The sequence below is a fragment of the Poecilia reticulata genome, chromosome 12 (assembly GCF_904066995.2).
Source record: "Poecilia reticulata chromosome 12, P_reticulata-male-v2, whole genome shotgun sequence".
Lineage (NCBI taxonomy): Eukaryota > Metazoa > Chordata > Actinopteri > Cyprinodontiformes > Poeciliidae > Poecilia > Poecilia reticulata.
This window is the reverse complement of record NC_088841.1, coordinates 14,790,423-14,816,868: the sequence shown is the minus strand read 5'-3', so window position 1 is coordinate 14,816,868 and position 26,446 is coordinate 14,790,423. Positions and strand designations below refer to the sequence as shown.

Sequence of the window (26,446 nt, the reverse complement as noted above, 5' to 3'; positions counted from 1 at the left end):
TCCCCCTTTTTCCAGCGACTTCATTCAGAAGCCGATGTTTCCATGGAAACCCCTAGTTCTCAGGAGCATTACTTCTTCGCTTGCCTCCTTCAGCTTTGTCTGTAATTGCTGTGAACATGAGACCGGTGAGACGTTGCCTCCTCGCTCTCTCCGACTGTCAGTGGCGCGAATGCGTTTCTGCCAGAGGTTGTTATTCCATGGTAATTATATCATGGGTTGTGTGCCCATCACCTGTTGTAGTTTCTTTTTTTTAATGTAGGCTTAATTTTCCATTGAGTTTGTTGTTGTACTGTTGGCATTTGGACAGAAGTGGTCCTTCGGAAAGGAGCTTCAATAATAATCCCGAGCTTTATTATTAGAATGTATTCATTTCTTTTATTTTAGCTCTATCGGTGTAAGCTCTTGCTCGAAATTTTATATTTTTATTTTGTAATAAGTCAATAGGGACAAGTGTATCAGAGAAAGCTAATAGAGAACAACGGTCCAAAACCCAAACACCTCTAAATGCCACAGTTTCTTATTGCAGTTAGTCATGGGACAAAGTTGAAGAAGCAATAAGTAAACGCTAATTATTCAACAACTCTCAGCTTGCGGTTTAGTAGCAGCTTTCTATGCTTTTGCTTTCTCAGGGTGTATGCTTATCTTTTTTTACGTTTTTTTTTTCCATCACTTTGATCGCTCGAGAGGGAAAAAAAATGGAGGGTGGGTAAAATTGCACCATCTTCTCACACCATAGCACTTTTTGCACCACTGTAACACCTGCCTGCATTGTCTGAGAGCAACAAACCAAACCTTCCCGATGAACCTCCGTTGTTTTGGCAGCATTTCCACACAATATAACGAGCCACAAATTCACGTTGGGAGAGAATCTGTTTTCTGCTGTGCCTGGGAACCGATGAGCCGTCTGTGTCGTGTGCACGCAGCCTTTAAATGTTTTGGCAGGATTGGATTTCTTTTTTTTTTGTCTGAACTAGATTCCTTGTACAGAAAGTAATGGAAACAAATGTGAAAAATGATAATTTATTTTGGTTATGTTGTGCAATTCCTCTCAAACTTTTCCAAATATTTAGGATTTTGAAACCACACCCGTCTGTATAGAAACTAGCACATAATTGTGACATGAAAGAAAGTGACAGATGTTTTTCAAAGTCTTTTTCAGAAGAAAAAAAAAATTAAAATCCAGCGTGCTTCTATATTTTACCCTCTTGATTAAATATTTATAGAAAACTATTTACTGCAGTTACAGCAACAGGTTCCCTGGAGGTTGTTTTACCGCCTTTGCATGTCTGAAACTAAAATTTTGTTCATTATTCTTTGCGAAATAGTTAAAACACAGACTGGATAGGGAGCATCAGTGAAAAGGAGTGCAAGAGTACGCTTTGATCTTAAACATCCTGTTGCATCATTTTGTACTTGCATCTCTGGGAGAGAGAACACTTTTCTCTGCTTTTACTTATATGCATTTAGCTTCACGTTGTGCTCTCTGTAGGGCCAGTAGCAAACTGCCAACAATATTCATTCTTTTGGCTTTCTTTTAAATATTCTTTTTTGCAGAGTTTCCATGAAGCCCAGATTTATTGAGTGCAGAAGTTACAGTCATCTGACGGATGGATTCACCTGTCTGTGTTGTGGATCTCTGCTGCTGCTCTCGAGCCTCTTGGCTGGATATTATTTTATGAACTTACTCTGCTTTAAACTTTATCCTCGACCTTTCTGGCTCCTTGTTCTCCATGTTTGTTCACCCTGTAAATGAATGGTGTTATCCAAACAAAACCTGCCTTGCCCAAATGTTCTTGAACAAATTTTTGAGGCCTTCGGGGAACAGCTGTATTCATACCAAGACTGAACACGCGCAGCGAAATGCACCACATTATATGTAATGGCACTGAACAGCCATAAGAGTGGATCTGCTGAGAGAGCATGAATTAGTTTATAGCAGCAACATGTTTGCAGACTAAGGTCAGAACTGAAGAATAAAACACTGATTTTCTTCATTTTTTTTTCTTTGCGTTTGTCTTATCAAGAGATATACCAGATGTCCGTTTGGCTCTTAAATGTCCACACATGGGAATGTTTTGAAATATTAAGCTGATTATAATGCTGAAATTGAGCTCCCCCTGTGATACAAAAACATGCACGGAGGATTTATATTTAAAGCTCTAGACAAGTAATGCTGCTTACAGTATCAGTGTGCTATATTGCTATTGCAGAGAACCACCTGTGTGTAATATTTATTCGTCAGCTAAATTTTAAGTGTCATCCACTGACCCCATATTTTGCAGGTCAGATGGACTTTCAATGCCCAAACCTGACATGGATTTTAATGACGTGAGATCTTGCAACTCAAAGAAAGTTGGACACATTGTTGTGACTGTAAATAAAGAAAAGAAAGACAAAGAAACTGAAAATGTCGATTAATGATAGCTGATGTTGTCATTCCAATATTCAGGTACTTTTCAGCAAAAATATCTGAGGAAAAAAAAACAAACTTGGATTAATGAGGCAGTTTAGGTGTGTAAAATGTGTTGGAGGGTAATTTTAATACCATCACTTACCTGTTGCAACAAGTCATCTTGGAGAACAGTCAATCCTAAAGCTGTGCACTTCATATGAGAGCTTGTAATCTGTTGAGGCTAGATGTGGTTTTAAGGTAAGGATCTGTTGAATGAAGATGCTTTTATCGCCTTAACGGGTTCTTGATTTCAATCAGCAAGAATCTACAATAACTGAGAATGTGTAGAGTGAACATTTGTTTAAGAGTTTGACTGAGAAAGCAGGTTTTTTTGTGTTAGAACTTTATGAGTTTATTTTAATTAAGATTTTTTCTTCCTGGCCCTCCTCTTGGATCCCTTTTTTGTAGGATTTATTTGTTGCAACATATTCAGCATAGAGAATATATGGAAGCAAAAATGTTGCTGTGAGATTATGAATTAAAAATTTTTTTCAGCATTATCTTGCTAGAACATTCATTGCCTTTTGCTACGACTGCTTAAAATGTGTGTAATATGTATTCATCTAATATAATTAGCTTAGTGCGTCTGTATTTCTCCGTTTAAAGACCAAGAATGGTTTATTGTGCATTTTAGCCAAATGAAAGTATTGTTGTGGCTGCAACACACCACTTGCATGGAATGCACTTGAGAGCAACAATCAGAGAGCAGCCCTCCACCCTTTAGCCCTGGGCTGCACTCTAGTTCCTGTGAATATCTGCCAAGCTGTTTGGCAGGAGCTGCCTTCACCAAAATGTTCCAAAATGATGGTTTTCTTTTCCCCGTGCTATTCTCCGGTCTGAACAGAAGTGCTTTTCCATGGCTTTTGGAATTTATTAGAAAGCTGTTCGAATGTTTGTCTGAAGCTGCCGTGTCTGAGTCTTAGATTACCTTGAAGCGTGCGAGAAGCTCCCGGACACATGAGTCAGGACGATCGAGTTGTTGATTTCGTTGTGCAGCCAAACATTTTTACCCATGTGGGTTTTCCGTCCTGGAAATTTGTTGAAAATAGATCCTTCAGAGAAACCGGCGTTTGCCCTCCAGAGAGCATGCTGCCTCTCGTCAGACCCTCTCTATCCTCTTCGGTATCGGCGCTCTCAAAGTGTGAAGGTCATGTGGGACGGGAGCTGTAGAGGCGAGTTACATAACCTTTAGAAAGTCTACCTTGCTGTATAGTTTTAGCTGGAAATATATATGTATTTTTTATGATAAACTCCAAGAATTAAAATCAAAATTATTATATCCATTAAATTATTATTATTTGCATTAATACAAACTCTAATAAAGAATAAGTAATTTTATTACGAGATGCAAGATCACCTAAAACATAAAAGTTAGACCCATAAAATGTATAAATGTTGATGCCTATTATCTTTATAGTACTGTTTTTATTTGACCGCCATGCAATGTTTTGCAAGAGTTAATCTTTTCCATTGAGGCGACTCCGTGGTCGCCAAATGCACAGATTTTTCTATTTATTAAATTTATCTTTTCATTTAATGTCCTTGAAAAAATAACTTTATAGAAATTTAACTCTCACCAGGAGGCCTTTATCCTGACATTACAGAGATAAAATGGAGCTCTACTGAAGATGATCCTCAGATTGTATAATCACAAACGGCTGTCAAATCTTAGAAACAGCTTATTATTAATGCCTGTTAGAGTATGCTGGACTTATTGAAGCATTGATGCTCCTTGGTAGAAACGGTTCAGAAAGGGTCAGTGCTGCGCCGTGGAGCATCAGACGCTGCGGATGTGAGTCAACGGAAAACAATATGGACGTGCTGCTGACAAATCCCTGATGCAACAGATGTGGGTTGCCTTTAAATGTACAGAACCAAAAATAAGCCTGCATGACATTTTTTTAAACAAGCCCAATTGATTTGTGTAAACTTCTGTTGCCATGTTTTATAATCTTTACTCTTTCTGCCGCCCAGAATTAAATTCTGGAGTCCGACTGAAGAACCCACACATAAATTTAGAGGTTAGTTCGATAGGAACCTCAATCAGTCAGAGGTTAACCTTCCTGGTTTTGTGTTCAGATATTGTCTGTTTTATTGCAGTGGTTTGGTAACATACCAAGTTGACTCATCTGGAGTTCATTCTTCTTTTGTCTCTCTCTCTCTCTTTCTTTCTCTCTCTCTCTGCATCCAAATCTCTCCTTTGGAAATATGTCCAGTAAAAGAAAACTTTGCATTTAAATTTGATAAAGTTTTAATCAGCTAATGACACTGAATGCGCATTCTCAATTTTTCCTCAGAATGTCTCCTTAAGACATTGCTAAATTTCATGCGTTTATTTTATGCTATGTCATGTTTTTGCCTGTTAAATCCTTAAAATAGATCAGAATAATTTTTAGTTTGGTGGCTTTTGATTCAACTCCACTCACTTTAATTTACCCTTTGGGATCAATAAAGTATTTTTTTCAATTTGAATTAAACTCAATGATTAAGAAAAAAAAATGCTTTCAAGTTTGATTAATATAAGTACAAGACATTGTATAGATATGATAACAGTTTTGGCTATGAATTAATTTGGTATTTATAGCTTATTTCTGGGTGAGAGCTTGTGTGGCATTAAGCTTGGGCTCTTGTCCTCCTGCTGTGTTGCTCTCTGTTGTCCCTCTGTTCATGCTGAGTACAATTGTGCTTCAAAGTGGATGTCTGTGTTTTCTTTTTTTTCCGCCTGTTTAATTTTTTCATGCGTCTGTGTGTCTGCTATTCAACTTAACCCACTTCTCTAAAAAACATGTTAATCCTATAGCCCTAAAAAAGCAAATCCGTTCCCTGGCCTCCACTTTCTGGGAGTACGCTCTTTCTAAAACTCTCCTTCGATGTCTGCTGGTAATCATTAGTCAGTTTAAAGCTGCTTGAAAAAAGTCTCTTCAGCGAGAGGGGCATACCCAAACTGAAAATGAACATTTGGATGCTTATTACTAAGTATGGTGGAGAATCTGTAATGCTGTGGGCCTTCTTCATTTCTGAAGAGCCTGGGAACCTTTAATGGCATCATTCTTTTTCTTTTTTAAAGGCTTTAGTGGCCTTTATTTGAGTGATCAAATAGGAAAGTGGGGAATGAGAGAGAGGGGGAAGACATGCTGCAAATGTCATCAGGCCGGGACTCGAACCTGTGACAGTTGTTCACAGAGGAGTGGTCGGATCCCTCTCTGCATGCCCCAAACTGTATAATGGTGTAAGAGGCGATTAAGTGCAGTTCTGTTGGCAAAGGTAGGGTTGCACAAAGAATTAACAGCAGGGGTGGCAGGGTGTTAGTTGGTAACGCTAAGAAGCCAAGCTGACTCTGCTGAAAGTAATAAGCTCCACAGCAGCTCCCCCTCTTTTCCTCCCTCCCAAGTCTGTAAAGTTTACGTGAACTCATAATGCACAACATAACGGTGCTCTCTATCCAGCTAACTGTGATCAAAAAGTTTCAGAACCGCCATCTGACAGAAGCAGTGAATCTGCGTGGGCGTTTTACTCAGTCCTTCCACAACTGCTGTGTGTTTGATTGTGTTGGCTGTTGGTCATCTTTAGCCACATCACCTTTACTGCTGTCTGAGACATTTCCCAGAAACGCAGTTCAAGTTGTATAGTCAGTGACTCAAGCTCAGTCATATCCTGCTGGCGAGAACAAAGCACAATATAGCTGTACAGTTGGCAGGACCGTTGTGAAATCCTTTGGATTCTTTTTTTTTTTTTCCTGCTGCTGCTGCTACAGTATGTGATTTAAAAACAAAAAACAAACAACAGTTCAGCTATGTTTCCTTAAGTGGCTTTAACTCTGCCACCTAAAATTACCTTCTCTGTCCTGAATGTGTAAAATCTATTTATTTAAAGGAGAAGATGATTTGTATGTAAAGTAGTAGGTCATGGTGTCTGCTTTAAAAGTCATAAAAAGTCTTAGAAGTAATAATTGACATTTTTTTAAGGATTAACTTTTCAGAAGAGGTGCGTTGCAGTGGTGTAAAAATATATTGTCATCTTAGGAGTTTCTACAGTTTATGCTTTTATTGTCGCATAAATCTATCTTCACTACCATTCAGATAATCTGAGTAAATACAAAATGCAGTTTCTAAATCATGATTTAATTTACCAAGTGAATGCAAAAAAATAATTGTCCCTCAAAGATCTTAGAGGGAATGAATTTTTGACGTTGCGTGTTTGACTGATATAATGCTCTTTTGTTAAAATCCAGGCTTAGTTTAGCACCAGATGTAACAGGAGGCACATTTAGGAGGTTCCTCGCTGCTTCATGTTTTATCTGTTGGCAGATAATGGCTCTCATTGTGGTCAGCGACTTTTTCCTCATGAATTCTTTTATAATGTAGCTGGATTTGTGGCTTTTTGATAGGTCCTTACAATATCCTTTTGTATTTATTTATTTCACCTTAGTTTAAATATATATTAATTTAATCACTGCAGGGCAATAAAGGATATTTACATCCTATTCTTTTCTCTCTCCCTGATGCATTTCTCTTTTTACCATTATGCTGTTACCTGACCACTCTACGTTAATTTTCAAATCTCATAATAATTATTTCTGCAGCTCTACATTTATTTATTTTATTTTTTCCTTATTATTTTTTGGATACTTTATGTTGCCAGGCAGATGGTGTTTACATGATTTTTATATTCTGCAGCCAATCAATAATCAGGCCTGTGTGGCTACTAATATTAAACCAAAACATACGTAGTGAATCGTTATTTGAAAACTACTTTTTATATTTACTCGGGCTATGTTTGTCTAATATTAAAATTTTCTTCATATGAAACATAAAATCTGAGATTTACCTTTCAGATGGTAAGGTTTTAGGTTTTTTAAATGTATTTATTTAAATCCTAATTAACTTTAAAATGTCTCACAAAGTAATAAATTGAACTTATTGAAATTTGCAGAAACACTACTAGACATAACATGCATTTTTTGATAGATAGATGTAACTGAAGCGTTTTTGAAGCGCAACATTTAGGGTTATACAACTCAGTAGGGTGCCATGTGTTTGAGTTGATGGTATAATATAATATACGTCTTCTTTTTTTTTTTTTTCAAATCCACTCCTACTAGAGACAGCTTTCATTCTGAAGATCTTGAATGCGACTCTGCAGACTAGCGTGGGCTTGCATGGTCCTCCAGAGGACGGTTCATATCTCTTATCTGTCGTTACCTTCGTGCTTTACGCTGTTTCACAGAAGACGTTCACGTCAGTTTGTTTCTGCCTCGTTCTGTGCTTTGTTGCCCTGAGCCATTAGGACGACACGAGGCGCTCTGCGATTACTCTTTTCTCGCTGGCTATTGCTAATAGTTACTGCTGCAACTACATTTAGGCAGGGTCAGGGATAAAGCTGCTGCAAAATACACATTGTTGTATTTCATCGAGGCCATTTTGATTTAATTTGTTTAAAATATTGACTTTATGTGTCATTTATTGAACTCTGTCAGAAATTATGTTAATGGTCACCAGGGTGTGGACTTACAAGGATGTGCACACCTGGGCTAGAGCCATTTTGGGATCTCTATCCACTAAAATAATTTTTTTAAAATTAATATAAATTATAGTACACTAATAGGTATTCAACAAGTATGAGCTGATATATGGTAGGTTTAATATGTTCCTGAGCCCAGGGGTTCCCAAACCTTTCAGCTTTTGACCCCCAAAAAATACATATTATTATTTCCCTCTGTTTAGTTAAAAAATATTACATAGAGTGAAATAATTCTACATATTTAAAAAAAAATTGTTATAAAAACTATGAAAATGCATATTACTGTACATTATTTAGTGACACATTTAATGGTACACTCATTTATCTATGTAATAAATTTTGCCCTTTTGGCCCCATCATACACCTGAATGGTCACACCACTACGATTCTGAAAATCATTTCATGACTCCCACTTTGGGAACCCCTTGTCAACAACTCCATGTCATTCCCAAAGAAATGGACTACACAGCTTAATTTTCCACATACTTTTTGTTGATATTCATGAAAATTCCAAAAATAGGAAACTGTCTCTCCACTGTTTCGCAGCTATCCAGAGAACGGCGTTGTAGAGATGCGCTCCGTAGACGTGAGGCCCCGCGCCAGGACCCTGCTGCGATGGGACCAGCTCCAGGTGGGGCTGCAGGTGATGGTCAACTACAACATGGAGACCCCAGACGAAAGAGGCTTCTGGTACGACGCAGAGATAGTGGCCATAAATCAAACCTCTCGCACCAATAAGGAGCTCCGAGTTAATATTCTCCTGGGGTGAGCGTCTCGCATCCTGAGATCGATTGCTTTGATTTTAGCTGGATTGCGTTTTGCTCTGTTATGTTTCATTTATCTACCTTGGCTGCTGGCTTGTCCTCTCCTACAGCGGTCCCGAAGATGTGATCGGAGATTGCAAAGTTCAGTTTTTGGATGAAATCTACCAGGTGGAGAAACCAGGAGCTCGTCCCCTCTCGAGCGCAGACGGACAGTTTAAACGTATGAACTAGTCTTTCAGTAGCATTTACGCTCTCTGAACTTTTCCGCTGTTCTGTCAGGTATAACCACAAACTTGAAGGTATCTTGTTGGGATTGGTGGTGTGTAATTGTGAAGTGGATGAACCAGGTTATATATTTGTCAAGGTTTTCTATAAAAAAAATTTTTTAAAGTGCTGCATGCATTTGTATTCAACTCCAATGAGTCAATACTTTGCTTCTTTTTTTCTTCAAAATAGCTCAGGATGTGTCAGATTGGATGAAGAGCTTCTGTAAGCAGTGATTTTGAGTTATTTTTGTGAGCGTCTGAGTAAAAGGGGCGTGGGTGCATTTGATATTTCCAGAACTACGTGTAATAAAAGAAAACCACGTATTTTACTTCCACTTCACAATTATGTGTTGTGTCAAATACATCGAGGCTTGTGGTTGTAATGTGACACAGTGTATAAAAGTTCGACTCCTGCACAATAATTTATCAAACGCCGTGTTTATCACCAGCGCTAAATATGTGAAAATTTGCGATTTCATCTCGTTTGTGACTCAAGGGAAGAGCGGACCCGAGTGCAAGCACTGCAAGGCCGACCCCGACGCAGAGTGTCGCTTCTGCTCATGCTGCGTGTGCGGCGGGAAGCAGGACGCTCACATGCAGCTGCTGTGCGACGAGTGCAACATGGCGTTCCACATCTACTGCCTCAACCCTCCGCTGGCCACAATCCCAGATGACGAGGACTGGTGAGGGAGCGACGGAAAGAGCCGCTCAACGTTTAGCTACAAGTTTGCGCCACTTCGGTCGTTTCACTGATTAAATGGAATTCGGCGTGGGCTGAAGTGGGTTTACGCAGTAATTCAAAGGTGGTTGATGGTAAAATCAATTTTAAATAATTGGGTAATGCACCTGCAGGTTGCAGTTAATTTCATACATTGAATTTCTGCAAAATATAATTGAGAGTGCAAAAGAATGTATGTTTATCCATTTGTTGCAAGTAAAAAAAAATAAATAAATAAAAAAAGCATAAATAGAAATAATTATGGAAATACCACTTTTGCTCCAGATTCTTTCTGGAGCTAAAGTTTCAATATATATATATATTTATTTATTTTTTTTACCTTGGCTTGCATTATCTGTCCTATAAACAAGTCCACCTTTTTTACATCTCACATAGATAAATTTCTGAATTTCTGTGTCTGCCCCAGAACATCAGTATGTATACAGCACGCCACAAATATTATCCCTCCAGCTAAAGATCTATGCAAAATGTTTATATAAATAGTTTTTATTAAGGCTTTGCATCTGCCCTTTGAACAGTGAGTTTTGAACGCAGACATATTTTTAACCTCTGTTACCGTCTTCACCTCATGTGACGAGTTAAACTTAAGTCCTCGCACAACCTTGTTTGTCACAGATCCTGTTTTGAATTAATAATGAGTCTGAATGTAAATCTAAGCAATTTAGGGGACGCAGCTATTTATCATCTAACATAGATATCATCAACACACACAACTTTAATTGGTTGTTCTCTTATCTTTCCTCTTCTGAAGAGTGTGTCAGAGTAATCAAACGCTGACGTGTCGTTTTTATTCCCCAGCAAAACAGGAAGTGGTGGATTAATTTGGATTTCTTAGACACTCTGAGGAAAATACATATTTGAAGTGTGAATTACAGCAATGCTTTAGTGACATTTATTGTAAAAGAATTGCCGCAGTTTACTATAATTGTGACACAGATTTCTTAAATATTTGTTCCTTAATATGAGATTTTTTTCCCCTGCTGAATACTTCACTAAAATTGAAGTTTTTTTTTTCTCCTCAATATTTCCGTGATTTAATGCTATTGCCATTAAACATTCATTCATTTTAGGAGTTTATATATATCTTTAATAGAGAAAAGGAGGCTACACAATATACATAATTTATTGCTAAAGGGTTAAGAAGCTACTCTATTGGCCTTTTGAACTCTTTACATACCTGTGAAGCATTGAAGACGGAGCAGGAAGTGATTTTCTTTTATTCTGCCAGGTACTGCCCAACCTGTAAAAATGACACCAGCGAAGTTGTTAAGGCAGGTGAGAAACTCAAAGCCAGCAAGAAGAAAGCCAAAATGCCTTCGGCTACCACTGAGAGTCAAAGGGACTGGGGAAAGGTAAGACTTTAGGGCACCAAGAGGGGAACAGGATACTGGTGGACTGGTAGCTGCTCTGTAAGCCTCAGGAAAGGTCTGAACATTCGCTTCAGTACCAACTCAAACCACCAGATACTTGTAGGATTCCAGAAAACCTGGACAAGTATGGAATTTGCTTTTAATTATGGGTTGAAAAACTGAGTTCGGAAGTTTAGGTTTCCAGAAGCTGCAGGTCTGAAAGCAGATCTGGTTCAGATGCCAAACTTAAGACGAGCTGCTCTCCTAAATCAGAACCAAATATCTGCATTGTTGTGTTTTATGATTTGTGCAACATCCAAAATATGAAACCCCACAAAGTGACCGTTCTGTGCTCACATGCATTCTACAAAAACGGAGCTGGAAATGTATTTTCACGTTTAAAAATGATAAATCACCATCACCTGCAAAAGGGTCGTATGTTTTTAAAACTGAATGTTCAGAATGCTGGTGGAATATTAGATAAATATCTTGCCGTTATTTGTTAGAATTACAGAGTTACAGATTATTTGAATATTTACGAAATAAAATAGCATATAAAAAAACCAACAAATTGACTTGTTAACATCCCGTCTTATCAGATTTAATGTGCTTGAGGACCAAGTTGGAAATGTACATTTGTCAAATAATGGATTATCCTTAATTAAGTAAGTAGAAAAATAAATGTTGAATTGCCATTTTCTCTAGTTTTTTTCCAAACGGATCATCTGTTACATGAAATCCCCCCAGACTCTTCTCATGTGTTCAGTTTTTGGCTCTATCCTGACATGAAAACGTGTCTCCCTGACGCTCCTCTCCATGTTGTAATGTGAACAATGCCATTAGGCACAACTTAGCCATTTTCCTGGAACAGCCAATGGAAAATAACTCCCTTCTTTACCAGAATGTGTTTTTTTTTTGTTGTTGTTTTTTTAATTTTTTTTTTAATGTTTGCTAATTGAAACCAGCTCGCCTTATGCACTCGGGTACATTTAAGTGCGCTGAGTCACACGGTGTTCATACTTGACTTTAAAACTTTAGTCAAGTCTATAACTCTTAAAATAAACCACTTTTATTTTATTGTTGTCGCACTTTAAAACTCATTTGTAGCAGCTAAATCTGGAGGCAAACCTTCTAAAACTCAGACTTTTTCTTCAACTTTTAAATAAATAGCTTTCCCTTAATGTGATGTTGCCACTGAGGCACACTTATTCACCCTGTTGTAAGGGAACTTTTGAGGTGGAATGTAAAAAAAAAAAAAACAACAAAAAAACGCTGTTTTACTGTTTGATTATGTCGAAAAGCGCTTTTTATTGGTATAATTGCAGGGTATGGCCTGCGTGGGGCGCACTAAAGAATGCACAATTGTTCCCTCAAACCACTACGGACCTATTCCTGGCATTCCTGTGGGAGCCACCTGGAAATTCAGAGTGCAGGTTGGCCTTTTTAAAAGCTGTAAATAAGAAAAACGAAGCCGTTGTCATTTTTTTCACCCTTCACGTCCACTTCGTCCCTCAGGTGAGCGAGGCAGGTGTCCACAGGCCGCACGTCGGCGGCATCCACGGCCGCAGCAACGACGGCTCCTATTCGCTGGTGTTGGCCGGGGGCTTTGAGGACGAAGTGGTGGGTTTCACTGTCGCCGCTGCATTTGTTCAGCTGGATGGGAACCACAGTGAAGTCTCACTGGCTCCATCTTTGACGGTGTCTGTGTGATCATCTGCGGTAGGACCGGGGAGACGAGTTCACCTACACTGGCAGTGGGGGTCGCGACCTCTCGGGAAACAAACGCATCGGGGAGCACAGTTTTGACCAAACGCTGACTCACATGAATAGGTACAGCACCAAAATATGACTGCCAACATGTATTGTACTCTTAATAACTTGTGAAGTGTTTTAATAACCTGACTAACTTCCAGGGCGTTGGCCTTAAACTGTGACGCGCCACTGAACGACAAAGACGGAGCCGAGTCCAGAAACTGGCGGGCTGGAAAGCCGGTGAGAGTGGTACGCAGCTCTAAAGGTAGACGCATCAGCAAATACGCTCCAGAAGAAGGAAACCGCTACGACGGTATTTACAAGGTATGCTGTGGAATCGTGCCTTAAAAACGACGGGACGTTGCTACTAAAGCTCAAGCGTGTGTGTAGTTTAATTACAAATGCTGTCAAACACCCCTATTGGTTCAACATTTGGTATTGTGGCGGTCTGCAGGTGGTGAAGTACTGGCCAGAGATCGGAAAGTGTGGCTATTTGGTGTGGCGGTATCTGCTGAGACGAGACGACCTGGAGCCGGCTCCGTGGACCCCTGAAGGACTGGAGAGGATAAAGAAACTGGGCCTTTCGGTTCAGGTGAGGCTGCTGCTTTATGCAGTGCATGAGTTTAAATGTGCAGGCAACTCCAGATTTCTGATTTTAAAAAGTTAATAGACTTGAAGTAAATTTTTTTTTTTTGCCGGGCTTAAATTTATCGATCATCAAACAAATTTATGCATCAGACAAAGATAAACCTACTTTTTTCAAATAAAATCAGGTTGTTTTGGATAGGGTTTTTTTCCCCCACCTAAATAAATTAAATCATTTGAAAACTTGGTTATCTTCTTATGTAGAGCAAAAATTAGTTCGATGAGCAGAGATATTTAAATAGATGAAGTGTGTAAGCAGCACAGAACAGAGAACAAACTAAATGTCTTTTCCTCCAGTACCCACCAGGCTATTTGGCAGCCATGGCTAACAAAACAAAGAAGGAGGCTTGCGCTAGGCCTGGTCGTGGCGGTCGCGGTAAGCACTATCCTGGAAGGGGGAGGCCACGGAGGCGCAAGATTAAAACGAAAGAGGAGGAGGAGGAGGAGGAAGGGCTGGAGGAGGAGGAAGAGGAGGAGGGGGAAGAGCAGGGGGATGAGCCTCCAGAAGCCAAGATGCAAGAGGACGTGCCACAAAGTAACGGAGAGCAGAAGACAACCGGAGAAACTGGTGGGTGCTTCTACCGACGTTGCTCAAAGCAGGTCAGAAAAGGTGGACAGGTGAGCGAGAGAGCAGCGGGATCACTGGAAACCTCTTCGAGACGCCTCATTGATATCTTCACTAGCCTCCATATTTACAATTACTCTCTGCTTCCATTGTTTTATTTCAGCATCAAGTGTTTTGCTCTTGCAAAATTAGCTCCTGCGTCTTAAACGTTGTGCTGTTTTTACCAGAACCGTCACCAGAAACCGAGCCGCCGCCTAAACGCGTTAAGATAGAGGAGACCTTCCAGCTGACCGAGCAGCAACAGCAGCTGATCCAGGATGACACCGCCAACAAGAAGCTCTGGGATGAAGCCATGGAGCACATCAAAGAGGGACCGGTATAGCTAACCAAAACATTTTAACGTTGTGTGTTTCAGGAGCCAGAGCTGGCATCGCCTCGCATGTTTGAGCGAGAGCAAGTCGATGTTACACAGCTCAGCATTACTGTAATATTTAAAAACAAAGACATGATTAAATGAGGATTAAGGTTCACATATAAGCTTTCTTTAGTGTCTTAGTGGTTAGAATGATTGAATGTGAGTAGAAAAACTTCTTAACTTAGCACAAAAAGTAAGAAAATTTGCACTGAGCAGCTTTATTTTTCTTTGTTTTCCCTCTAAATGGCGCCACAGTTGTAAGAAAAATACACAGTGGCTGGAACAGAATGCCAAAAGCTTTTGGTGGAGGCAGTGTGATGATGTGGGGCAGCACGCTCAGAGAGGTGCCGTCCCACAGCAGTGTTTGACCAGGCTAGTGACCAGCAGGAGGAGGATGTACCAGGATGATGTGGTTGTGTACATTTCTTTTTTCTTTCACAACTGCGGCCTCGGTTTGTTAATGAATAACTTGTTAAATTACCAATGTTAAAGTGTTGTTTTTAATGATTATTTGCTCTTCAAACTTAAATCTTCCAGCCAAACAAACATCAAGAAGCACAATAGACTTTCTGGTGTTGTGCAAAGAGGGTTTAGCAAGTTTTTCATGGGTGCAACTCTGCTTTTCAGCTCACAAATGCATTGTCTCTGCAAATGTGGCACCATTTAAGGGAAAATAAACAGGCCTGCAGGTTTATTGCCAAAAACCATTGTTGAAAAAAAAAAGTCTTACTTGATGTGCTTAGTAGATAAATAGGAAGCTCTTCATCAGCCAGAGAAAGTAAAGGAGTAGAAATGTCATTGTTATATTTTTGGGTTGGAAACCTCAAAGGTTTGGGAAAGCCTCAGTTCACCTCCAAAGGTATTTGAAAGTGTTTTTATTTTATTTTATTTTATTTGGTAATTCTTTCTTCCTAAGACTTGTCTCTGATGCTCTGACAATATCTGAAATGTAAACCTGAATACATTTTATCCCCACAAAAGAATTTCCTGCGAAAGCTGGAGCAGATCTTCATGTGCGTCTGCTGCCAGGAGCTGGCCTTCCAGCCCATCACCACCGTCTGCTCGCACAACGTCTGCAAGGTATGCACCCTGTGCACCTTTTACTAGACGTTATTCGTACGTAACTTCTGCAAAAAAAAAAAAAAAAAAAACACTTCCCCGTTCTCACCCGGGCATCTTGTGTCCTCAGACTTGTCTGCAGCGGTCGTTTCGGGCAGCGGTGTACACCTGCCCCGCCTGCCGCCACGACCTGGGCAAAGACTATGTCATGAACCAAAACAAGAAGCTGCAGATTCTGCTCGACCAGTTCTTTCCCGGCTACAGCAAGGGCCGATGAGATCCAGTTCACACGTATGGATAGAATACATGCACATTAAAAGCATCCATTCTGCGCACCCTCGTATACCGTCACGTACCTAGCAGCTCCACTTTGCAACGCGTTGCACTCACATAATGTACTTACCCACGGGCAATTGTGTGTTGCATTTTACAGCCATCGTATGTATACAATCATTTTACTACACACAAACCACCTCAGTTAGAGACTGACCCCATCTGCTGAACTTGGATCGTCTCCATTTGCATCACCAGCCTGAAAAATTCAGACAGAGGACGTTGCCTCGCCTCGCTACTCCAGCCACAAGACGTGGGCGCAAAAACAAACGCACAAAAAGCCCCCTCTCACCCCCCCACTGGCCCCACCAACCATCTCAAGGTCTTTTCTCCTTTGCTGTTTTTTTTTTCTTCTTCTCCTTTTATGTTGCCCGCTGGCTCTGTTAATTGACGCGCAGTACATTGTTTGGGTGCAAATTCATGCTCGAAAGCAAACATTTCAATTCCTGCCAACCTGCTTGCATTTTACGTACCATGTATGCAGTTCTACACAAACGCGCAGAGGCAATTGAAAGGACTCTCTCTCGCTTGCCAGGTGGCGGTTTATGGTGCTAGAGAAAGGGGCTGGTCTGAGCGAGAGATTCTCAATGCAAGGGGTTTTACACACTGTTTTCCAAAAATGAAGCACTATATTAGTGACTCGTGCTGTAGGCTTGTTTCTAGGCTCGTCTGGTGCGTTTTCCTGTATCACGTTTGGCGCTTGCTTCACTTGGAACCGTCTAATTTCTTTCTGTTGAGCAAACGGGAATAAATGAAGCTTCACCAAGGTCGTGGGAGAAGAAAACGTAAATAAAGAGCCGTTTCTACTTTCCTTTTACTAAATGTAAAAGTAAAGGGGTGATTCGTGGTAGAGATTCTGCTCTAAACTAAATGGAGCAGGCACTTACTTCTTGGCCATCAGAAGAATACCCTTTGGTATTTCTTTTCATTTACCACACCAACGCTCTGATGCTTGGTGGGTTTGTTTTGTTTTTTTTCTCGCAGTGGCATCTTGAGAGGCCAGCCTGTGTTTGTCCTTGATGTTACCAGGTAACCACTTTCAAGTCAGACCGTTTTCATAGCTACTTTGATCAAAATGTTCACAGCAAATATTTCTCTGCTGTTCTTCGACTTGTTGCAATAAATGTCTACTGGATGCGCGGATACGTTTTGCCACATTCCAGCCAGAAAATCGTGCGTCTCAGATTGTGGGAAGTGAGAGTTTTACAAAGGCAGCACATTTCTGCTCCCTGTGCTGTCTTTGTGGGGTAACCCACTGCAAGCGGCTCAGGCAGTCTGCCAAAGTCCAGACCTCCCCAGCCCCCCAGTTTACTGACCATATGTGACAAAGAAGTGCATGTTTGACCAGTCGGACACCTTTACCATTAATACCTGCAAGAGGGAGAGATGGATTAGTGTTGTAAGCTTTGTCAGTGTTAACCATGGTCCAGTTCCTGGTATGAAGGTATGCCCCACTTTTCAAATCATTTGATTAGTTGTCTATTATTTTTGTAGCACTGTGCTGAAGCACTCTGCCTAATAGCTGGCTGAACAAAAGCTTATGCACATCCTATCTTACAAGAAAGAAACATTTAGTCTTTTAAAAATATTTGCATCTGTTACGCAGCTGACTGCAGGCTAGCTACCCCAGCAGTTAGCCTGACCAATTAACTACAGCAAATTAAAAAAAAGGTGCAATATGACTTAATTTTTTCAGTTTGCAACAGTTATTCCTACTGTGATAATAATGTGATCTATAACAGATTTGAGCAAAAAAAAAGTAGTAAAATAAACACTAACTTAGGTATTAGAAACTATTTTAGGTGGTTAATGAGTCAGGCTATCTGCAAAGTTAGCCAGTCAGTTGTTTTCTGCTTAACAAATATGCGATGCCTAGCTGCCAAAAGTAGTAAAACAACCCCCACAGACTTAGTGAGTTATTTAATTTCCACAACTTAATTACTCCTGTATGAATTTGCCTCCTTTCATCTAGCTTTCACCAGTGCGCAGCGACAGCTACGCTACGTGTGGGGCGACTGTGGCTGTGTGGGTAGAGTAGTCATCCTGCGATCGGAAGGTTGTAGGTTTGATTCCAGCTTCCTCCTCCCACATGTCAATGTGCTCTTGGGCAAGGCACTTAACCCCAAATTGCCTACCGAGCTGTGTATAAATGTGTGAGCGTTAGTGAGTGCAAATGGGTGAATGTGACTAGTGTAAAGTGCTTTGAGTGGTCAAAAATGATTGGATAAAGCGCTATATAAGTTCAGTCCATTTACCATTTACGTACTTTATACAGCTGCAGAAATGTCTGGTCACCCCTGGTCATATAATTATTACGACTTTAAGCTCTGGGAATGATGCAACAAAAGTCTAGCATATATGTTTAAGCTTTTTTTTTCCCTAATTGTAACAGAATGAACCTAAAACAGGCGGATACTGTGTGTTAGGTTTCAGGCAGGGTGCGTCAGACCAAAGAGAAGAGCGGCTCCATCACAGCACAGAAGTGGTCATTAACCTTTTCAACGATCTACAATGAGCCAATCAGAAATGCATTTCTGTGGCCTTAAATATGACATACTGATTTTAGTCACTACATCCCAAAAGAATTCATCGCAAAACTGGACAGGTTCTGTCTCAAAAAATACCTAAAACAGATTATTTCATTATATGATACTTTTTTTTGCTGACATTGCAATAGAAAAAAATTATTAATATAAATATTACTCAAGAATTACAATGACTTAATTTCTTCAATTTGGAAGAATTTATGCTTAAAGTATTTTAAGTATTCTAACATACTTAACTGGTAGATAAACTCAATAGGGGGCACAACATTATTTTTTTTGTACTGCTTGTGTACAGACTAAAAATGATTTATAACTAGAAAATAATTTAAAAAAAGTTTTTTATGGACACAGATTCTAGAAAAATGTGTTGTCCAAATTAATAACCTTGCATCGTATTTCCGTTAAATAAGATTTTCAAATTTCATAAAAATAGGTATGACCAAAGCTCACACTGTCCGAAATTAAGCTTAACTAACATGCACTTAAAAACTAGTAATTACTTTTTAACTCATTTTAACTGCTGTAAGAATACACCTGCAGTATATTGTAAAGATCTTAAAAAAGATTCTTTTTCTTTTTTCATTTTTTTTATCCTTTTGAGTCACATTGACTTAGACCTTTTCCAAAGTTTTATAACCCAAAGCGTGTAACTCTTACATGTTTAAAATCTGTCGTTGTCATCTTTGCCCACTGTACCGAGTCATCAAATATTACTAGATGTCTTTATATATATATATATATATATATATATATATATATATATATATATATATATATATATATATTGTATGGTACTTTAAAATGTCCCAGGTTGGCAGGTTTAACGGGAACCAAATCAAATGCGATGGAGAGCAGAGGCAGAGTTTCTGCACCGATCCGTAACGTGGACAGAGGTCACCTGCAGTGCCGCAGTTCAGATAATTTACCCAGATCAGTTTTTGTTTGTTTTGGGGGTTTTTTTATGTTTGGGGGAAATGTAGCCCATGTTTAATAGCCAGCGCATAAGTCTTTGTGAGGCTGAATTTACGACACGTTTGTTCATTAAGCCTTTCACGCGCACACTTCTGTTCATATGCAAGTCAGCGACCGGTTGTTCATCAGCAGGCTGTTTGTTTATGGTGATGTCCTCGTTTCCGTTCAGTCATTCAGGTTTTTTTTTTTATGAGTAACATGCAAGTACAAATGCTACTACAGTCTTTAAAGCTAAATGTGATGTGCATTATCTTGAGATTATTTTTTATCCTGCATTGACTGGCTAGCTAACAGCCCTCCTTTCTCTCTCTGCTGTGACCTTTGCCCCTTTTCTGCTCTCCGTGAACTTATAGTACTAACTTCTAGACGTCTTGTGGACGCTTGGCTTCAGTGCTTTTTTTTTTATTGCACTCTACTAAAAAAAAGTTTTGAGCAATCACATTTAGGTTTTCTAGAATGCTTGATGTTATCTCTGTCCGTACTCTGATTTTCTACTTTTTTATTTTTAGTTGCTTATGTTCCATTTTAATCAGTTTTGTTGGCAGCCTCAAATATTTGCAGCACATGCCAATCTGAAAAGTTTCATTGCTTCATATTGTGATCTGAAATTTTATACATGTCATAATACTTGATATGTACCAATTAAATATTTGGATTCCAGAAAATGTCTTGTTTTTTATTTCATAGAATTTAAGAATACTCAAACTAATATTTTTACTATTTATTGTCCCTCCAGAGCTTGCCAACTGAAACCTAAACACAGCACATTGATTTATAGGAATCACCAGACGGACCAACCAGAGGAAGCAGTTGTCAAAAAAAAAAAAAAAAAAGTCTTGAAATTTCTTGCAAAATTTAAGCAAGAAGTCAAGAAGCCATTACATATGGAGTCCCCAGGGGCCAATGTTTGGGAGCTTAAATCATTTATATCGCATGTGAATGAAATATGGAGATGGAATAGATTTGTGCTTTGAGGTTAAAAAAATTGAAATGAGTTCAAAAGATGTTACACTAAAATTTACAGTAAAAGTGAGTATATTCTCAATTTTTGGTGAAACTTTGCTAGAATCCACATGTATAAATTTACAATAGGTCAGACCAGTCAAAAATGTTTACATCCCCATTTTAGGAACCAAAGTAATGTAAATATGCTCAAATCTGTGCTGACTTTTCTTCCATCTTCTGCAGCCCCCTGGTGGCGAAACAAAGCATATCAAGCTTACAACTTGAATACCAATTGTAGCACAACCTTGCTTGATTTATATTATTAAATTGGTCCTCTGTAAGAGTAGCTGTATAGCAAACACAATTAATCAAAATGCACAAGAGAAATGCTTTCATTGTTTTATTATCACAGAAGCACAACAGGTACCACTATGCAGGAGATACTCAATATCATGAAAAAGAGTTAAAGGAATGCTAATGCCAGAAGAGAAACTATTCCAGTAACAACACAGCATTGTATCTCCAACCTTCAAAACAAAATTCTACAATATTGTTCGATACATGTGGCAAAAGGGGAGGGAGGGGGAGCCAAAAGCCATTTGGATTATTTACTTCTGTTTCACCAAGTACCGTCAGTCATTAAATCAGTTGTACATTTCATACACATGCATTGGCTTTCGCTTGTTTTAATCCATATCTAGAATAAAGTGTTTAGCTATCCAGCTAGAAAGTACCAGTTATTGGGGCTGATTAATACAAAGGGCATTACTGTGACAAAAGAAAGCTGGTCCCGCTGATGAGTTTATTCAGTCTGGAGAGAAAATATGTAGGAAATTTAAACAATTTTAGCCAATCCTAACAAAGAAAACTGGAGAACCCGAGTGTAAACCTGATGACCTTTTTTTTTTTTGTTGTACATCCAAGAAATGAAAAGAAAAAATCCACCTTAAAATCTGTCGTAAAATAAAATGAGTTGACAAGCTATTAAAATGGCAAAGAATTTTAAGAGGACAAAACTCTTTATGAACAGATTAACTTACATATATTGATGTTGGAAACCAAAAATACACACAGCTTACAACATTCCCTTGAACACAAATGAGTGAGTATTTTTATACAGAAAGCTACAACTCAGGATTCAACACAAAACAGCTATGCATGTAAATAAAGCTGGAACTGTAAGGTAATGGGAGCACAAAAAACGCATCAGTGGGGGGAGAAGATGTCCGGAGGACTACTCATCGTCTGAGGAGTCCCTGTCGAAATTATAGGCCATGAAGAAAACGTCGGGTCGAGGAGGGACGAGGGCATGGCCCGGTTTCACAATCTCAAAGCCCAGGAAACTGAAGGTACGCACCAGTTTAGCTGTAAAAAAAAAACCAACAAGTCAGGGATGGTACGTTAACATCCAGAGTTAATGGCGGTGACCTGCATTCAAAGTGCATAATTTGAGCACAAAGAGGTGAACTGTTCAAATGAGACTCACCACGATCATCTCTGTTCTTGTAAAAGCAGACAAACACACTAGCAACTTTCAGATGTTCTTCAGCATACTCCAGGAGAGCCGCAAAACTAAGAGGAAAAGAAATGTCGGTTAGAAAAGAGATCAAATGAGGATTCTTTTCCCAGGCTAACAATGTAAATTTTTTAAAATCGCAACATTTTGTGAATGTATACATATGAAAGCAAAAGAGAGAACAACCATAAACGTAACCATCACAATAATCTCAGTTTTTGAGGTTGTCAGACATTAATTGGTATTGATGTAAAGAATAACTTAAATTCTTAACGCTACAAGACTTATTTTCTGGTAACGATAAATGCCCATCATTAAAGACCAGCTTCGAGGCTCCGGCTTTGTTCTCACCTCTCTTTGCTACCTTCTGGAAGCGGGTCAAGAGGTACCTCCACATAGAGTGCACTGCTGCTCAGGACAGCGTCCCACTGTATCGTCTTTGTGGCTGTGGGACGGCTTTGGAAGTGGAGTATCCTCGGGCGCCCATTCCCCGCAGGCTCTTCTGTTACCGCCAATTTTCGATCCTTAAATTAAATGAGGTTTGTGAGAAGAGCTACGAATAACATGAAATCAATGCTAAAAGAGAGCCCGTCCAATGACGGGCCACTAGTTCCAAAATGTGTTCAAAGATATGAGCACATCCATTGTTCTTGCAAAATTTAGCTTCCTTTTGTTGACTTACCGAGTAGAGCGGCCGAGCTGAAGGAGCGTGATCCCGTGTGCCATTCCCTCGCCCACCTGGGATCTTCAGGGGTGGGAGAGGGGCATCAGGAGCACCACAGAGGCCCTGGGCCGCGGGTACTACTACAGTGCAGGGACAAGCTGTGGAAGAGAGGAGGAGGAGAATAAGTCAAATGCTCAAGGCTGCTTTTTACAATGTAAAACAGGAATGCCTGCTCCTGCATTGCTTAAAACTAAGATTACCATTTGACAACTCAACCTCCCTTCCCCCATTTGACATTGTGGTACTGTAAACACAAGTGTAAATCTACATAATACATTAGGAGACTTTATAGGCATTATGAAGCATAACGTGTTCTGGCAAACATTCCGCTGTGACTAATCACGTTGCTGGGAACATTTATTTATTTTTAAATCAATCAGTTGTGTAATAAATTGACCAAACCATAAGACAGAAAATACCCGCTTTTTTTGCTTCCAGGAACCATCAGTTCATTTTAGAAATAATCTAATTTACTTCATTGTTCAGTCAGACCTTACAGATAAACAGGCCATCTAGGACGCTTAATCAAATACATGACGTTAGTGAAGTTATTGACCGCTAACTACGTCAATTGGGGTTGTGAGATACAAGACTTTGTTAGTGTGTAGTTTCAGTTTAAATTTACTGCGTAATACTACTGCCGTTCTTATATTTGAATAGAGAAATGATACCAAAAAAAAAAGGCGTCACTTAACGGGTTGATGAACTGTGGCTCATCAGTTAGCTTGCTAGCTCAGATGGCTATCGTGACGCAACACAGTTCGGTGTCCATAGCCACCTTTAAGACCGTTCAAGTTGAATGTCGAGGCGCAAAAAATCAGTGTATAGTAAAAAAAATAATTAAAAAATCAATTTTAACAACCCTAAAACCGAAACAACCAAGAAGGATGATAATGATTAATAATACATTTACTTTTAGGTACCAAACGGTTAAATGCCGTTACTTCCGTTTTTTCTGTTCTCGCTAGCTCTGCTGCCTAGCCACCCCTCCCCCACAGGACTGTTAGCACTTAGCTACGCGAGCAACGTCTTCATGTTTACTTACTTCCCAATCAGGTCACAGATACCGCTACTTAAATTCGCCATGGTAGTAAAGGGCAGCTGTTTTCCTTCTTTCTCGCGAGCAAAGCAATGACTGTTTAGGATCCGCTGGAGGTTGGATTTTACCATCCGGCCTCGGATAGAGACACGACTGGCTGACTGCTCTCTGCTATGCTAGGCAGGGTAATGATCGACCAGGGTTACTGGCAGTGGTTTTAAGGAAGCCGAGAGAGGACCAAGTCAAGGTAGATATGACGACACACTGCTTCCGTTCACCTTCAAAATATCTTAAATTAATCTGAATTAGGTGTCCTTTTGTTTCATGGTCAAATTGTAGGAAAACCCGAAGGAAGGAAATAAAACACTTATTATTATTATTATTATTATTATTATTATTATTATTATTATTATTATTATTATTATTATTATTATTATTATACAATCGTTTTATTGGCAATAGTGCAGAAGTTTTTATTTTTCTCTTTTTTTTGTCATTCATTTCTCTTTTGTTAAATATTTGATAGATTCTTCTGGGACAGTTATGCTGTTAAATTATGATGAAACTGTACTAACACCAGAAATAATTATGCAATTACTAAAAATCCTAATTTTACACAAAAATTGTGCAAAAGTTCTTATTTTTAACATACTGTCTATTTTAGTTTCCTCTTTTATTAAAAAGGCAAGGATAATTTCAATGTAATGTACTTCATATTACATCGTGAAGTATGTTTACTTCACAATGTCATGTTTTTTACATTAGTAAATGTAAAAAACAATTACTTCACAGATGTTTTTTACATTTGATGTCAAGAGAACATCATATGTAGAATAGCACAGAAACATCCTCTATTGTCCCTTAATGGGGAAATGTAGGTGTATCAGCAGCAAAGTATATTAAAAGAAGTTTAGAAACATGAAAAGACAAAACATGAGAACAATTGACTGTACAGTTATTTTAACATTTACAACATCAGAAAAATAATATTTAAATTTTACATGTGTGCAATTTGTGCATGTAGTTTCACGGACTGTTTACAGTAAGTAGAAGAAATAAAAACTGCAAATAAATAACAGCAGGGAGGTAAAATGTTTGCTGAGTTTCTAGGGAAAAGTGACGGTTATAAAGTCTTACAACTGCTGGGACACCTACAATAACAGTACTTATATTAATTTTAATACAATAATAGTCCAACTATATACATAATATTTTTTTGCAGAGAACTGGTGACACCAGTTACTTTAAATTTAAATAAAATGTACAGTACACATATCAAAGTGTTTTATAGAATCTGTGTTGGTGGTTTGGGTAACTACTTTCAGACTTTGTGAAATAATTAGTTACATGATTAACTGAAGCAAATAAAAAATTTGTCCTTTTCACTTGTTTTACTTTTGTTTTGTTTTTTTAACGACATAAAAAAATTCTATACGTTTACAATTATTTAAACAGAAACTTTTACTTTGAAAGAGGAAGTAGAGTACGTACACACAACTCTGACTTTATTTTTTTTTAAACGGATCCGCTAGCTACTACTAGCAGTAGTAAAGCTACTTTACGTGACTATGCTCATACGAATACAGTTTTGCCCCGAACTGTTTATAAAGTACTAAAGAAACCGTAAAGAAAACACTCAATATCATAGAGGCCGTTACTCTATGTGGTTTTCGTATTTACAACAAATTCTTTATGTTTATGAAGTTAGCTTTGTAAGCAGCTGTTAACCAGAGGGCGTTAAAAAGAAAAATTATCTAAAAGTGACAAGAACGTTTTACTTAATAATAAAAATTTACCCACTGCACACACGTCACAGCCCAAATCCTTAATTTAATTTTGGATTAAGTTGGTTAGTAATGGTAGGACCATTTAATTTGCCCTTAAATTTGTGATTACTGAAAGCTTAAGTGTGTAAGTCTGCACAGCATGAGCCTATCTATGCTTCATAGTGAATAAGCTAATGAGCCATTTCTCTGTCGCCCAAAAAATATGAACATGGTAGCTTTCTTTCACACATACAGGTGCATTTTGGAAATCTACATTTCCCCCCATGTTTCTTTTTTGAAAAGAAAGAAAAATACCACATTAACTAGTATTTTGGATAGTGTAACAGTGTGTTACTCTGTGGGTTTTGTCATTTTATATAAATTTGTTTTGGTGTTTTATTATTACTGACCAGCAAAGCACTTTGTATTGCCTTGTTGCTGAAAATGCGCAATGTAAATAAAATTTAATTTATCTTTACCTGTTTTTGTATTTTATCTTCCATTGTTAGTTAATCAATGTTTTAACTGCAGTGGGTTTTTTTCTTAGAATTTCACTGTTTAATTTTTTTGTGTCCTTTGTGAAGCCTATGTGGTCATCCACAAGACCAAGAAAAATTGTAGCCTTCAAATCTTCTCCCTTTGTCTTTGTCCCATGACTCCAGTTCAGTAGTGGAGCCACTTTGCAAATCTGTTACATTATGCAACAAACTGCAAAGCACTGTAAATTCCAACAGGCTTCTGTCATAAAATCAAATTCCTTGTCTGTTCCACAGTTTGTCACTTTACAAAAACAAACTTCAATCTTTTTTATTGGTATTTAGAAGAATTGAACAAAGTAGCTCATATCTGTGACATATAGTATTTTTAAACTAACTAACACACCTTCCCCACTGTGGAATTATGTGTTTTTATGTTTTATACAGAACACCAAGTAGAGATTTTACGTTGAAATGAGATTTCTAATATCTTAAAATTTGCCAGAACTTGATAGTGTTTAGACTTTTATTGTTATCTCCCTCGTACAGTAGTAGTAGAAGTGCACTATATGCCCCTTTTTGATGTGCATTCATGCACCGCCC

The 26,446-nt window shown here is 38.6% G+C and overlaps 2 protein-coding genes across 2 annotated transcripts in view; one reads left to right on the top strand and one right to left on the bottom strand.

The window, feature by feature from the left end:
• The window catches only part of uhrf2 (ubiquitin like with PHD and ring finger domains 2), a 33,216-nt gene extending 13,174 nt beyond the window's left edge, over positions 1 to 20,042 (top strand). Inside the window, exons 4-16 of the mRNA XM_008424280.3 lie at positions 8,519 to 8,737; positions 8,847 to 8,956; positions 9,499 to 9,685; positions 10,970 to 11,093; positions 12,416 to 12,523; positions 12,606 to 12,710; positions 12,814 to 12,920; positions 13,004 to 13,166; positions 13,297 to 13,434; positions 13,785 to 14,055; positions 14,280 to 14,428; positions 15,449 to 15,547; positions 15,657 to 20,042. Coding sequence (XP_008422502.2) covers positions 8,519 to 8,737; positions 8,847 to 8,956; positions 9,499 to 9,685; positions 10,970 to 11,093; positions 12,416 to 12,523; positions 12,606 to 12,710; positions 12,814 to 12,920; positions 13,004 to 13,166; positions 13,297 to 13,434; positions 13,785 to 14,055; positions 14,280 to 14,428; positions 15,449 to 15,547; positions 15,657 to 15,803 — 1,927 coding nt within the window. The 3' untranslated portion in view covers positions 15,804 to 20,042. The remainder of the gene's footprint in view (positions 1 to 8,518; positions 8,738 to 8,846; positions 8,957 to 9,498; positions 9,686 to 10,969; positions 11,094 to 12,415; positions 12,524 to 12,605; positions 12,711 to 12,813; positions 12,921 to 13,003; positions 13,167 to 13,296; positions 13,435 to 13,784; positions 14,056 to 14,279; positions 14,429 to 15,448; positions 15,548 to 15,656) is intronic.
• A 667-nt stretch (positions 20,043 to 20,709) lies between these two features.
• oaz1b (ornithine decarboxylase antizyme 1b) lies at positions 20,710 to 23,810 on the bottom strand. The gene is given in 6 exon segments (XM_008424282.3): positions 20,710 to 21,687; positions 21,809 to 21,894; positions 22,190 to 22,362; positions 22,521 to 22,607; positions 22,609 to 22,660; positions 23,608 to 23,810. Coding segments are annotated over 6 exon segments (654 nt in total). The 5' UTR covers positions 23,733 to 23,810; the 3' UTR covers positions 20,710 to 21,556.
• Between the last annotated feature and the right edge of the window lie 2,636 nt (positions 23,811 to 26,446).